The sequence below is a fragment of the Sander lucioperca genome, chromosome 8 (genome assembly GCF_008315115.2).
Source record: "Sander lucioperca isolate FBNREF2018 chromosome 8, SLUC_FBN_1.2, whole genome shotgun sequence".
Lineage (NCBI taxonomy): Eukaryota > Metazoa > Chordata > Actinopteri > Perciformes > Percidae > Sander > Sander lucioperca.
The window spans coordinates 10,561,818-10,577,901 of record NC_050180.1 but is presented as its reverse complement, the minus strand read 5'-3'; the positions used below and the strand labels follow the sequence as shown (position 1 = coordinate 10,577,901).

The 16,084-nt window shown below is 41.3% G+C and overlaps 1 protein-coding gene across 1 annotated transcript; it reads left to right on the top strand.

Annotated features, from left to right (window-relative positions):
- The first annotated feature begins 251 nt into the window (after positions 1–251).
- On the top strand, positions 252–3,252 carry cdk5r2b (cyclin-dependent kinase 5, regulatory subunit 2b (p39)). Its single transcript, XM_031281819.2, has one exon. The coding sequence runs from the start codon at positions 567–569 to the stop codon at positions 1,452–1,454; it is 888 nt and encodes a 295-aa protein (XP_031137679.1). The 5' UTR covers positions 252–566; the 3' UTR covers positions 1,455–3,252.
- The last annotated feature ends 12,832 nt before the right edge of the window (positions 3,253–16,084 follow it).

The following is a 16,084-nucleotide window of genomic DNA, read 5'->3' as shown; positions in this document are numbered from 1 at the left end:
TCATCGTTGCTAGTCAGTGTAAGGACCTACTTGGCTGACTGCTGATAAGATTAAAGAAAACAAAGTTATAGATAGCACTGATTTTCAAAACTGGACTAGTGGAGAAGAAACGCACAAGGCCCTTTATCGTGGGTCTTACCTGTAGCCTATATAGGCTATCAATAGAAAACCTAGACCTAAAAACAACAACTCTAGTGATTGGATCATTGATTGGCTTTCTCATTGGCTGGCTCAGCTGTCAGTCAGGAGCTGCACTTGCTGGGTCGTTTAAATCCATGACTTAACGCAGTGTGACTAATCTTCGTTTATGCTGCAGCCATAGGATTGTGTCGCAGCGTGTCCCTGCTCCTGACAGAGCGTCTGTTGGAATACAAGTTCACTCTTAACAAAAGCAGCTCCATCTTCGTCTTCTGCCGCCCAGGAGCCATCACACGCGGAGCAACTAAACGTGTAAATGGAGTTTCAATCGTTGTCGTGACTGTTCTTCACCGCCTCTCACCCTGCAGAAGACTGCGTTGAAGTTGCAGCAGCATCCATACCCCCGCTGCTCTCTCCTGATCGCAGACATGGGTACCGTCCTGTCTATATCTCCGGCGACGAAGAAGTCATCTATTATGGACGCTGAGCTCGCAGGAGAGGCACACAAAAACGACAAGAGTCTCAAGCGGCCTTCAATGTTCGTCTCCATCTCCTGGAAGAAGCTGGTGTCAAATCCGGCAAAAAAGAGTGCCAAGAAAGTGACCCCGAACCCTATGCCCGCCTGCGAGCTCCCGTCCGGCCGAGTGGGTCAGCTTAACAGCGAAAACACCAGGAAGACTCACCAAACCGAAGAGAAGAAACCCAAAGCGCCGATCCCGGTCCCGGTGCCCACAGTCCCCACGCAGAACAACGACGCTGTCGTCCAAAACGAGAAGCCTTCCGCGGTCCAGAAGCAACCCAGCAGCCTGTCTCTGGTGTCACCGAGGCGGATAGTTATACAGGCTTCAACCGGGGAGCTGCTTCGCTGTTTAGGGGATTTCATGTGCCGCAGGTGTTTTAAACTGAAAGAGCTGAACAGCGGAGAGGTGGTCCTCTGGTTTCGAAACATCGATCGGACTCTTTTGCTCCAGGGCTGGCAGGACCTAGGCTTCATCACGCCGGCTAACGTGGTGTTCGTGTACCTGCTGTGCGAAGACACGATAGCGGACAGCATCGACAGCCAGGCCGAGCTGCAGGGCACCTTTCAGACTTGCCTCTACCTCGCATACTCCTACATGGGCAACGAGATCTCCTACCCGCTCAAGCCGTTTATGATCGACTCGAACAAGGACGTTTTCTGGGAGACGTCGCTCCGGATCATCAACAGGCTAAGTGCCAAAATGCTGCAGCTGAATGCAGACCCGCAGTTTTTCACAGAGGTCTTCCAGGACCTCAAAAACCAACGAGACGCGTGCGAGGCAAACCTGGACCGCTGACAAGGAAAACACACTGGTGTTTTTTTTTAAAGATGATTGTTTTGCAAAACCACACAACGTTGGTTTTGAATGTAAAGACCAACGTTGGGGCTGAATATCCCTCTAATGATGTTACAGCTTCGGTGTGTTTAGGATACAGTGTAGGAGATTTCATAAATGCATGCCAATGGTAATATTGTCTTATTTTGTCTTGTCCCTTAGGTGACGCAGGGATTGACTTCGTAGTACAAATTGACACCCAAAATCCCCGTTTCATTCATGATTAGTCTACTTTCTGAGTATAAAGTAATTGGATGTCGCAGTGAGGTGCAGGTTCGAGGCGGGATCAGAACAGATCTGTGTGCTTGTGAGAAGTCGAGAGGCGGAGCTGTCCGAGGTGCTGACCTGTGCAGCCATTTCTCCTCCGCTATTTGAGTCACATCGTCAAAACAGAGCCGAGCTGGCTTAAGAGGGCCAGAGTCAGACCAATACACGTTCGGCACATTAAGCCTAAGCCTTGTAAGTGCATATTGCTTTTTTAGATTCTCAATCACCTGATAGGTAAGCTGTTCAACATGCAGCAGATATCAGAAGTATGTTCCTTTAAGGGGACAAAACATATTAGGCCTACTTATGTAGATATCCCTCTATAAAAGAGGTAGAAAAGCAAGTCTCCATCTTCTGCTGAAAAGCATCATGCTGTGTATGGCTTCATAACATGTATCTGTTTCCAGCTCCTGTTGTGTGAAAAACCACATTTTTTTCTTCTTCAAATAAACCACCTCACTTTGAATTAAAATAACTTTTTTTCGCCTACCAACCTGTAAGTGGGCCGTTGGTTCCAGTTGAATATGAGGATAGGGGGCAGACATTATTGAAGGGAGTATCTTCCACCTGGAATGTGATAAACTGCACTAAATGTCCCCATAGATGGCCATATAGCAATAGCATTTGATTATTCAACCCAAGGCCCCTGTTGTGTATTGTTTTCCAATACATTGCAGAGGTCAGCATAACTAAAGACTGAATGGAATGTAGAGTTTTTCAAGAGATTTTTTTTAAATCTCATATGTGCCAACTACCAAATACTCTTGGCCTGAAACTATGTGGTTTACATGTACATATCCCATATTTTAGATTTGCTCTTTTTGTTTTTGAAGTTGGCTGTATATGCTGTAGTTCAAGCATAACAAAAAACCAATAGAGCGTAAAGGTCAAACAGTATTTTTTGCCCTGCTCTGTAAATGTGTTGTGATCCTCATTTTGCTGGGTTTAATTTACTTTTTAGTGCAGTCGATTCAGGAAGGATGTTTCCTCATAATGTAAATATTGAATGTGACGGTGTCATTGTTCAGTCATTTCCACACATCATTGCAGTTTGTATAAGCTAAACGTGATTTGACTGCAACTCTGAAACCATGCTTATAGGGCAACCTTGACAGTTATTCAGTATTATGCTTCGAAGTAATCATTGTGATGTTGTGTTGTGAAACCATTGCTTGGAATGTAGAATATAATGCTGCTATTTTGCACAGCTGTGAACAAACCTTGATGTTTTGCACAGTGGTATAACATAATGGTCGTGTACCAGTGTTTCCTACCACGGACTGGAGTGTTTGCCATTACATTTTGCAGTTAATGTCACCAAGACTCACTCTACGGTTTTTCCTATATGTCAGCTATGGAAAGTGATGTTTAGATGTGTGTGTTGTCTGTGGTTGCACCACAGTTGCATTCACTCTCTATACATGTTATTAAAAGGTCAGTACAGTAATTGTTTATGGTAAACATCGTGAAATAAATCCAAACTTCTGTAGGATCTCTTGTCTCACATTGTTTTGTTGATTTAACACTTGTGTTTTGTGTGTGTGTGTGTGTGTGTGTGTGTGTGTGTGTGTGTGTGTGTGTGTGTGTGTGTGTGTGTGTGTGTGTGTGTGTGTGGCCTCTTATCCACTCCACTAATCCGTCGATAAACAGGGAACCCTTGAGACATGGTTATGCAATACAAAAAAGTCGACGTATAAGCTTACTGGGATGAGACTTCATTGGTTGCCATGAAACAAAAACTCAAAAGATAGAGATATTCTTACATTGAAAAGCGTATATTTACAGATACTGACACAAAGATACAATTTTCTGGAGGTTTTATATCCTGACAGGGTTATGGGTCTAAAAGCAAATGGCAGATTTGCATTTCATCCCAGAATACATTACAGTTGATTTACCTGTTTTGCACACGGAGCACAGTGAAGTAAGCTGACACATATAAAGGATATTTTTGGTAACCTGTCTGTGTGTCCTGGGTATTCTAAACGGGGCCACATACTGAAATGGGAACAGAGAAACCAAACAGTAGAAAAGTGAGTTTTAAAACTGAAATATGGTAGGAGGAATCTACTAACTGGTCTTGCACATTATTGTGTTAATTCTTTTGTACAGCATTTATACATTTTAAAATATAGAGCTTTTATCAACACATTTTTACAAGATAAGTCAGCGAGTACCTTGGGGAACCGATGGTTGCCAGTTTAATATCCGTCTATGGCTACCACTTCTACTAATACTACAGCTACTTTTAATACTACTACATGTTAAAATGTCCCACATTTTCAAACAATGTGAGTTTTCCAGTTTTTATATTCATATACACATACTAACATAGACACATTTTAGAATTCAGATGACACCTGAGATTTAGCTGTTACTTTTGATCTAGAACCTCAGTTCAATTAACTTTTACTATACCAGCTGTTTTATCAGTTTTAAATTGGCGTAACTTAGTGTGATGGGAAAATAAAGAGGAATCCTTGCTGTCTGAGCAAAGGGTCTACAGAGAAGTTTTCCTCTACAATTTTGGAATTTTAAACTGGTTTTATAACAATTGACTACATTACCCAAAGAGCTTTCTCAACCATAATCCATGTTTTGCTTTAACATGTTAGCCCGCAGCCATGAGAAACCATGTCCAGCAGACTTAGGTTTCATGAGACTCCTAAAGAGCTGGTCTGATGTGGTCCAGCACAACCCATAACATCTCATCATCCTAACCAAGGTTTTTGGGGGTGGAGATTTAGTTAAACAAGTACAGCCTTAACTATTTTAGTGTTGCAGTGGATTCCAGCATTACCAGGATGCTTGGTGGCAGCGCGGTAACAGTGCATGGCACATGTGAACACACCATATGGGAACTGTAGGGATGGGGGTTTGAGCCCTCACTTCTGCAGTGTGGCATCAAGATTTTCCAAGCAAATAATTTTTTTTTGTTTTGCAGGAAATGCATTTTCTATTTAATAATGATTTTCAGGGATATGCAAAATTTGCATGTACTTTAATTGAATCATATTTTACATTAAAATGTAACAAATTATTAAGTTTTAGAAGCTTCATTAGTTTACAGCATGGATACATTGATGATATGATATGCTTCATGAGCAATTGCAGCTGAATTGACTATGGCTTCCTCCTGTTTTTATGAATAAGCCACATGGGCTGGAGGTTTCCTTCATGTGATTGGTTAGAATCTGCTGCAGTCTCAGACCTCTGTGACTATCTCTCTCTCTCTCTCTCTCTCTCTCTCTCTCTCTCTCTCTATTTCTCGCTCTGTGTGTGTGTGTGTGTGTGTGTGTGTGTGTCTGGCTAATAGGGACATACAGAATCTGAAAAAATGAAAAAAGGCAGACAGAAAAAGACAAAACAAATTCATGACAGAAAGGGAGCAGGAGCAAAATAGTTTGAGAGTTATAGGCAGAGGTAGAGTGTGGAACAAAACTTACTTGCTGCCATCTGATATCAGTCTGGTGATAATAGACAATAGGATTAAAGCCGCATTGTATTAAAACTATTTCAAATGGCCATTGCAGAGGTGAAATTTCAGCCACATTAGGTTTTGATGTTGTTCTTCTTAACAAAGATCTGCAAGTTGTTGTTATTAGTTTTACATTGGTACATGAAATGAGTGGAAAACAGCAAGCCACGATGGACAAAATAGCTTTCTTGCAATAGTTTCCTTTTCTCTTTTGCATGAGTCTTTACAGATTGACTTCATGGCAGAATCCTGCAGCAGCGTTATGTAACAGCCTCCCAGCACAGTGTTGTGAGCCTTCTCTTTATTATTAAGATTCAACTCAGGTCTCCTGCATATCTGTCTGCCAGCCTGCCTTCTGCATTCTTCTCCACTGTGTCTCTATAGTAACGGGTAGGTAAGTGAATGAGAGCTTGACAAAGTGAGCTGTGTGGGGCTGAGCGTGGGCTGAACCACAGCACATCACATACACAATGTGGTTATCAATAGAAGACATGCACCCAGTTTTTGTGAGTGGCAGTCGGTGCAGGCATGTCTCTGTCTTTTCTCCTTACCTCTGTCTTGGTGTTGCTGTGTTTCCCACGCTGCTGGATTTGTCCTCTTCATCGTATAATCAGTAATGAAAGAGAAGAGAAACAGTACAGTTCATCCTCTGAATTACTGATGTCAGACTTTCACTTCTATTTATGCATATAAATCCTCGTCACATTATTTATCACTTAGTGTGTGTGGGCTGCAGTCAAATTGAAGAACTGCATTTGCATTCAGTATTTTATTTTCTATTACGTAATACAGTGAAGTTACCTAAAAGGTCTCCTGTCTTAATGTGTTTTAGGCCAATGTTGAACTAGTCAAACGCATCTGCAGGCCTGTAAATGCCACAGCTCAGGCCACGATAGACTCTCTGTGTTGGGATTGATGGCATCTCCTACTGCAAACGAAAGACAGTGTCTCGTCACATTTCAGTGTTCCACCAAAGAGACATTTCCCATCCAAACTTCTCAGATGATTTCATTAAACTGTTGGACACTCAAAGTAGTCAAATTTACAATGCACAAAAAGCAAAGATTAGAGAAAAGTCTAAAAATTAGTGCTGTCAGTTAAACGCGTTATTAACGGCGTTAACGCAAACCCATTTTAATGGCGTACATTTTTTTATCGTGAGATTAACGTTCTTTTTGACATAGCAAACTTTGTAGTTTTTTTCACATGCTGTTGCAACAACTAGTAACGTTAGAAAAACTACAACACCACACCGGATCTAGCTAGACCGGAAACAAAACAACAGGCACGCCGCACACACTTGTTTGGGCTTGTGAGCCGGCCAAAGAGTAGTAGGCTAACGTTACATTTTGAGTGGATGGCGAGCACGAGACGCCGAAATGGATGCCAATAAGATTCTGAATGGAAAGTTTACTTTTAAAAAGTTGCCAAATGGTTCCATTGACAAGACCAAAGTGATCTGTGTGTTTTGTCGTTGTGAACTGAGCTATTATCGCAGCACGTCCAGTCTGAAATACCACTTGATGGCCAAGCACACAGCTGATGCAAATTCTCCGCCCCCTCGTCAAAGTCAGGTGACAAAAGCACAAAGCAAGCCGATCCACTTTTCCATGTTGATCAGAGCATTAAAATGAGAAAAAATAATTGGACAAAAAGAAATCTAGGGACATTTAGAATAGATAAAAATGTGCGATTAATTGAAAGTTAACTATGACATTAATGCTATTAATCGCGATTAAATATTTTAATCGTTTGACAGCACTACTAAAAATATAATACCAAATCAAGGTAGCAGAACTTGTGACCCTGAGGGGCCTGACCACTAGTTTGGGAACCTCTGGCCTAACTACCTGTTTATAAAGTAGTTAAAAGTAACTCCAATTCAACCATCTACAACAGTAAATGCTGCTTACACAGTGATGGATCAATATTAACAATCTAAGAAAATCACACATAACAATAAGCCAGCCACAGGGGACACTTTACTGCAGAACCAGTGCTTGATACTTAAATGATATCTTGATGATAACATGCAAGTACTTTTACTACCTTCCTTACTTACTTAGTAGGATTCTGATTGCAGAACATTTGCTTGTAATGGAATATTTTTACATTGATCTACTGGTACTTTTGTAAAGGGTTGGTGAAGCAGGACAATGAAAGTGTTTATTGTTTTATAACTTAATTAAGATTGTTACCAGTACAATCCCAAGGTTACTTCAATGTGTCTTGGAAAGGGATTCTCGGCCCTAATATTTGCCAGATTCACCCGAGTGGAAAAAAAAGGAATCTAGACCGACTGAGGGAGCACCGTATAGGGATTATATCTATTTTGCTGTCCTCTTGCTACATAACAACCCTGCTGCTAATCTCTTTAACTAGATTACTCCAGCGTTGCGTTGCAGCGCCCTTCACTTTGACATAGCATGGTAAAGTCACGCTCAGTGGGAACAACTCGGTCAAAGAATCTTAATTCACTTCATAGTTCAGTTTATTGAAGAGTGGCCTGAGTCATCTGTCATGCTGTATATATTATAGCTATGTACTGTTTTACACACTTTTTATATCTATATTTAAGTTGTTATACAATATGAAACCCATCCATTACAGTACACTGATTCCTTTCTTCACAACACACCTACACGGTGTCAATTGTTATTTTTCTCTTTTTAATTTGCCAGTGAATCACTTCACACTACATGAATCTGCATGATTAGTCATCCATTTAGTTTCACGTAAGAGCCAAACTCTAAGGTATAACGGTGCTACAAGTTTAGACCAGTATTAAATTGGAGAAAAAAACAACATTTTACAAGGAAACCGTTATCTGTCTTCTGTTGTCCAGCTTTCATATTTGTCACATTTGAGACACTTTTAAATACTTTTGCACCAAACTATTGCTTTAATTGTATGTAGCCTGAAGGATTTTTGATAATGGTTTAACACAGGTTTAAACAGCTTGATATACAGTCTTGTAACACTGATTGTGTTGTGTGATGCTTAGTGCTATCTTATGTAGTTGTAGGTTAGTAGTAGTAGGTTGGGTAATGTCTTTCACTTGGTGACTTTAATTGTTCAAGGATTAAAGAAACCAAAGAAGGTAAACTCTTTAATCATTAATCCAGTGTTAAACAATGCCTAAAATCCCTCAAACTAACACACTACTTTGCCAGTAATGGTGAAGTCACAATGTCTTGACAGGGAAACTATGTTTCCACTGACTTTTTGCTTTGGTATAAGTAGTTTATTGACAATTTTCCATATATCATAAGTGTGGAGGATGAATAAATACAGAGAGGAGATTGATTTTAATCTGGTTGTTTTTAGCTCACAGAATGTGGGTGTGTATCCAGACAAGTGTGTGTCTCTGCAAAAAAGACATGGGTCTAAATTGTTCTTCCCTGAGTGTTTACTTCTCTTATCTCTGTGTTCCCTACCTCTTTGAGTCTATCACCTTCTCTTTCCATCTGCGTCCTATTCACAAGTCTATTTCAGCACCGTGTAGGTGTGCTGTTCTAATTTAGCAGCTGGAAGAATTAATCACTGACTGCAACACTTCACACAGCCACACAAAGCCCTCGACTGCCTTACCATGCGTCCTAATAATGCCCCGAATATGTGAATCATGTATAGCTGTCAGGATATAATGTCAGAGTGATTTTTTATTTATTTTTTTAAAGTGGCTTGCAGTACCATTGCCCCTTTATTTTATGTAGGTTTTTCTTCCACACTGTCTGACAGAATCTTTAAAAATGTCTTTAAGTTGATTTTTACCCCATGAACTGAAACCAGTGGCTGCCAAGAATGTACAAAAACACTGTGTGGTCCTTAAGTTGTTTCATTGAGGCAGCGACAAGCCCAAATCCTGAGGGACGCTTTGAGACTGACTGCCCAGACAAACTCTGTCTCGTCGCCACAAGGATCATGTCCAAACGGCTTATTAGGGCCCGAGTGCCGACAGCAGCGAAGGCCCTATTGAAACTGAAGAAATTATTATTACGGCAAATGAATTGCCTTTTTGAGGGGCTTAACATGTTCTAAAACTCACCAAAATTGGCGATCGCATCAATCCTGGTGAAAATGTACGTATTTTATGGGATTCGGGAATAGGCGCACAAAAGTGGCTCGCTAGCGCCCCCTACAAAGTTAAAAAACTTTAGCCCCTGCAGTACGTTTAACGTAGACTAATGAAACTTGGTACACATATGTAGCATGTGAAGACGTACAAAAACGCTCATTGGAGCTATACCCTAAACCCAACAGGAAGTCCGCCATTTTTAATTGAAAGTTCGAAATTAGTGTGATTTTGGCCATTTCCACGTCATACTTTAACAAACTCCTCCTAGAGATTTCATCCGATCACCTTCAAATTTGGTCTGTGCCACCTTAAGACTTTAAAGATGAAAAGTTATTAAAAGAAAAACTTTTCGTCATAGGGCATGGCCGTGGCGGGGCGGCCATTTTGTGCGTTTCGACACCGAAACAGGAAGTGGGTGTAACTTGAGTGTACATTGTCCAACTGGCTCGAAACTGGCTTTTCAGGATTCATAAGACTCTAACTCTGAGGACATTTACCGGGCAAAATTGACTCAAAGTCATAGCACAACAGGAAGTAGGCCCAAAACTATACGTGTTATACTTTAAAGGGATACTTCACCGATTTAGCATTAAGCTTTGTCTCAGTAGAAACACGGTAGTATTTTTGAATGACCATGCTTCCCTCCCTCATGTCCCCCTGAGACCAGAGATCTCTGTATTGTGGGTCTGGAAAAAATCTTCCGATGACTTAAAACAACGATTTTTGCGTCATCGGAGATTTTTTGCCCAGAGGCAATCGACTACAGCCCTACTTCCGCATATTTCCAACCCGCCCATAGGGGGTTGGACTGTCGGCATTCTCCGAAAATTCATGAAACAAAACGAGTGTCAGCCATCTTGACTCCTCGCGTAGCTTAGTGGCTTCTCAGCATCAAAACTTTAGATAGATAGATAGATTTATTCATCCCGAAGGAAATTTTAGAACAACAATTATGTGCATTCAAACTACCGCACACGTGTACCACCGGGATACATTGGTACAGATCGGAGAATATGCAGGACACTTTATTACAGACGGAATACTCGACACAGCTTCGCCCGCCTGCTATGGAGACCAGCATTGTTGTTCGATGCCTCTGGCCGGTAAAGGGACATCATCAGCGCGGAACGTTGAATGAGTTTGCCGGTGGAAAACTAACGCTAGATGGCCACCTGTTCTATCAATCCTGCTTGCAAGTGTCCGCTCATTAGACTACAAACTGGACTACATCCAACTTCAACGAAACTCCCAACGCGAGTTCAGAGACTGCTGTGTTTTTGTTGTTGCGGAAATATTGCTGTACCGGACTATCCAGCCTGCTGCTCTGTTGCCGGGTAAAACTAGTCGAGGTGGGCTGTGTTAACACGGACTGCCTGGTGCAGAAATAGGGTGCTTGTATCCAACTAACTGCTAACTGCTGGTGGATGTTGTGACTGTTAAATGCAGACCATTCTACATTCCACGCAAATTTACGGCTGTATATACTCGGTGATACAGCCCACTAAGCGCTAATGCTAGTAGCTATATGTTAGCTGAACTTTACGGAGCATATCATGTGTGTGCACTAAATGTAGTCTGTTTCGTATGTCGTTTTTATATATTTTAATTGTGTAACCAATTGAGCCATGGTGAAACGTTGTTTCGTATATATGGTTGAAATGACAATAAAACACACTAAAGTTGAGTTGACTGTCTCACTGTCTGTCTGTAAACAGTAGGCGTGGCTTGGGAGTAGACGCTAAAGCAGCGAAGCAAGTGCATTCTGGGATTTGGTGTCTTTCATCCACATGAGCCAAAAACACATTTTCTGGCTTTTCTCGGCCTAGAAGCCACCAATTTCTAAACATTTTTCACATTTCTACTACATAAGTGACCCAATTTAAAGATATATTCATCTTTCCAACGGTGAAATATCCCTTTAACGAACTCCTCCTAGAGATTTCATCCGATGGACTTCAAATTTGTTCTGTACCATCTCAACACCTTAAAGATGAAAAGTTATTAAAAGAAAAACTTTTGGGGCGTGGTGGCCATTTTGAGTGTTTAGCGATGAACAAAGAAGTTGTTGTAACTTGAGTGTACGTTGTATCTACACGAAATTTGTCACAATTGACAAGGGTCCAGGCCTGAGGACATCTACAGGCCTAGCGCCCCCCGCTGGCAACAGGAAATGAATGCGCCTTATATGACAAACATCATCAGATTTACATGAATCTTATAATGTGTGGTCTACATGTGATACTGAGCCGCCCCTATACTTTAACCACGCCCACTTACTCAAGCCACGCCCCTTTCATAACATTTGAACCGTTTAAGGTAGACCCTTGTGTGAGGTATCATTGAACTCAGCAGAGAGTTCCTTATTCATTGGTGATGGTTTGGCCCGCCCCCCTATGCTTAAACCACGCTCCCTTTCCTAACTGGTGACCTGTTTAAGGTAGAGTCTTACGTGAGATATCAATGAACTCAGCAGAGACTTCCTTTTTTATTGGTAAAGGTTTGCCCCGACCCCTATACTTTGGCCACGCCCGCTGTCACAGCTAATGAACTGTATGACGTAGAGTCTTTTGTGAGGTATCATTGAACTCAGCAGAGAGTTACCTTTTCATTGGTGACGATTTGCAGTGTCTGAGTGCCACGCAAATGGTCAAGGAGCAGCGACCGCCAGTAACCCTGACTCGCACAGATGCGCGAGGGCCCATCCATCGCTGCTTGCAGCTTTAATATCTTATTCATTTTACTTAGCAGCACTTCTCTTCTTTCCCTCTACTCCTCCTCGTGTTTTCTTGCAGCTCCTCAGTCCTCTACAGTCACACTGTTAATCCTGTGGCTTGCAGCGTAAACACCCACCTAGTTTGTGACGCAAGAAGAGAGAGGATGAGTGCTTAGCAGCAACAATAGGCACAGCAGATTAGTGGCAGGGCAGTTGGAAGACAAGACAGTGACAATTACACTGTTGTGGAAGTGGCTGAATCCCTGGTAAACCTGTTTGAGTCGTGATTCACACGGATCTTTAACCTGACTCTTTAAATTAACTCACGAGTTGCGAGTCTCTAGTATCATTAAGTCGGATCAGTCAACTCAAGTGACTGAGTCAGCAGAGAGACAGTCCGAGACAGGTTATAGGAACTTCCCGACCCGCAGACCTCAGAGCCGGAAACATTGCAAGCTTGCCTCGGATCGCCTTGCCTCGCATACAACTCATGAGTTGTCGATGACTCGTGAGTTGACTCCCGCGATTCAGCCGGCTACATTGTCATGAGTGGATCTGATTCAGACGAGCGAGTGAGGTCTCTCCTCGAGCTCAGGGTAAAGCAAATCAACAACAAAAGCCATTCTTTCACTTCTGAAATAACATACAATGTTCTGCACATAGCCTACCTAGGCTACTGTAGGTTTGGTGTATAAATGTAGTATGTTAAAATGCAATTAGGTCGAGCAGACAGTTCGAAACATTGCAAGCTCGCCTATAGATCAATACTGACTCAAGTGACTCAAGTGACTCAAGTGACTCAAGTGACTCGCACAACCCAGATCAGTTTAGTGAGTGAATCAGAATAACCCGAATCTTTAAAAGGAATCGAGTTTGCCAGGCCTAATCCCTGGGGAGTTCCCACTGTTATCCTAAGAAGCACCATATAAGAAGTTTACCTGGGGTGAGCAACATATACACACCTGTCGGTTTTTCACACTCTCTCTTTCTCTCTCTCTCTCTCTCTCTCTCTCTCTCTCTCTCTCTCTCTCTCTCTCTCTCTCCCCCTCCCTCTCTCTCTCTCTCCCTCTCTCTCCCTCTCTCTCTATCTCTCTCTCCCTCTCTCTCTCTATATCTCTCTCTCTCTCTTTCTCTCTCACACACACACACACATACACAGTAAGAAATAAACAGAAAGAGAGAGAGAGAGAGAGAGAGAGAGAGAGAGAGAGAGAGAGAGAGAGCGGTTCAGTTGTCAATAGCGACCCCAAGTCTTTCCCATCGGTGTGCAGGACACATACACAAAAGCTGTTGTGAATGAAGGACCCACTCTCTTTTCCTTTCCTCTTTCATTCACAAACACACAGAAAATTCCTGTTTCTGTTGCTACGTCAAAACTGTCTAACCCATTCTCATTACCAGGTATATCATAAGAAGAAACCTTGAAAGCGGGATTTATAAAGCCGGTGACACACCAACTGGACGGCTGACCTTCAGCAGAAAAGGCAGTCGGGACTGACTGCCTCCTGAGTTGGCCAAAAAAAGTGCTTCGGAACACACCCAAGCGATGCCGACTGCCGACGGCAGCTGATTGGATGAATGTGTCACGTGGTTCTGGTTTCTCCGGAAATTCAAAGCCAGACTGTCATGGCGGCTTGTTCAGAATACGATCTCATATTTTACTAAAATAGTTCACCGAAACGTGTTTCTGAAAACATTTTAAGCGAGAAATAGGCCATGCAGTTGCTGAATCTGTCTTCATTTCAGATCGACAAAGGTCAGTTTAAAAGATTTTCGTCAGATTTTGAGAGGCGTTAGTCACACTAATCCCGCTCGTCATTTCCGGGTCAGCACTCCACCAATCAGATTGGTCATGGAGTCCGACTGCCCACCATCCGACGCAACGTGTCAGGTCGGCCAAAATGAAGGCTGACAGCTCCTCAGACGGACGACGGCACGGAACACACCAAACAGACTCGAGTCACTGACCTCACCAGACTGTCCGACGGCCGATTATCGGGTTGGTGTGTCAGGGACTTAATAGGTAAATATACTTCCGGAAGGCAGGTCCTCCCACTGAATCCCTGACAAAATGTATGTTTGAAAAAACTGATGTTTGACAAACCTTATGTAATGTATGACCGAATGAGAATGGGTTTAACTGAGACCTAAATTATTGCTGACTGATTTTTACTCAAGCACTACATGCCAATATAATAAGTTTCTGTGTGGGAAGGGCGGGGTCATTTCAACTGTTCTGCGCTGAAACGATGCAAAGGCAAATAAAAAATAAATGATGAAATAAATAAAAAATATGTTTTGAACGGTTTCTGTTCTAGTTAAAGTGTTTTTATAATGTTCTGCTAATGTTGGGTGTGCATTTATGTTATCTGGGTTTTAGTTTTGTATGGTTGATTTAGTGTTCATGTTTATCTACATTTATTGTTGCACCATGACCGAGACCGGGTGGGGACTGATGGGGTCTGAGCTGTGACAGACCCATACTAGGAACTAGTAGCTCTGTTTCCTAAGTGAAACTTTCAATGCACTGCAATACACTGGGAATTTCTATACTTTTGGAACTAATGTATTTAATACATCATTTTTTGAGTTATGTTGTCATAAATAAAAAACAATATTTACATAAAGAAAGGTTTCTTTAGTATTGATAAGTAGCTTGGTTTTTTATATTTATTCTTTTTCTTTGCATGTGTAAAGCTATAGTGCGTAGTTTCTGGTAATGACAATGACTCAGCAATGGCTTGAATGTAACAGACGTTCATTAATATCAAAAAGTTACACACTAAAGCTTTAACTTAACATGCTTATTTTAGACAACACGACTCCAGAAAAAAAATAATTGATGTTTACTAATGATTTTTAGTAATGACTACTAATGTAAACTTGATTTGTCTACTGCATCAAGTTACCGCTCTGTTAATACAACTTGACCTGTTAAGTTTCACCTTGTGTAAAAACTAAGACTGTTTAAGTCAACGGGTTTCCACGCAAATTTCTAGTAAAGTCAACTAATTTGGTAAAATAGTGTATGTGCAAGTGTTTAGTACCAGTATGTATGTGCAAGTGAAGTATTCAATTCTGGCCTAGGCGGCTTCTCATAGCCCAGACATACTTTAATCTCTGTAGAATTACACTGATAAAATTATATTTGGGATTAATCTGCTTTTTGCAGATGCTTCTATGATCTGTATTAGACCAACTCTGTTATCACTTGGTTATGTAAACAGTGTTGGAAGAGTTATGACGCCCCCGCGTGGCTGACAAGATCTACTGTCACAATTTTTCACCACTCGATGCTACAGTATATCATCAGCAGCAACATCAGCAAACAACGTCATACAAAATACTGTTTGGCCAACATTATAACAAATAACGACTACTTATGAAATCCGCATGTAATACAGCAAACATGAAGTTGTTTGAATTGGTATTTTAGCACTGTAGATGTGTTGTCTAATGAGTCAATCTTATTGAGCAGTGATCAATGATGCTGGCATTTCAAAATACACTAGTATCTTACAATGAATGGTAATTGTTACATTTAATTTTATTTAGACAACATATTATAGCTGATTGGGATTTGTTCCTGACACATTACCTACCTCCACTTGTAATCTATTACGTTCTTCAGCAATGCCAAGGCAAATATCTCAATATGCATCCTTTTCATCAAAGCTAAGCCACATCTGCATTGCATCTGTGTAAGTTGACCTTTTATATTAAAAGTATTAAATGTTGAATGTATGATTGGCGCATTATTATATATTTTTTCTGCATGCATTGGTAAACAAAACGAGTCACTTTAATTCTGTTAGGCCAGGTACAAATTTACAGCTGACCTTAAAAAAAATAATGGTGTAGGTTTTGTTGTTTTGTAAATTCTCGGCATTGTTGGTAGATCATTTGGGCTGAATCTGCTGGCAAATCAACGGCTCGCTTCAACACTCCAACACTTCATAATACTGTGTCCACCATGAGTGAACATTTCTGTGGTTTCAAATCTTGTCGTGGAACTATTTTTCATTATCATCTTCATCATCACCAGTTTATGTATT

Coding starts and splice junctions, on each gene's coding strand:
- cdk5r2b (XM_031281819.2), top strand. CDS start 567: ATGGGTACCGTCCTGTCTATATCTCCGGCGACGAAGAAGTCATCTATT.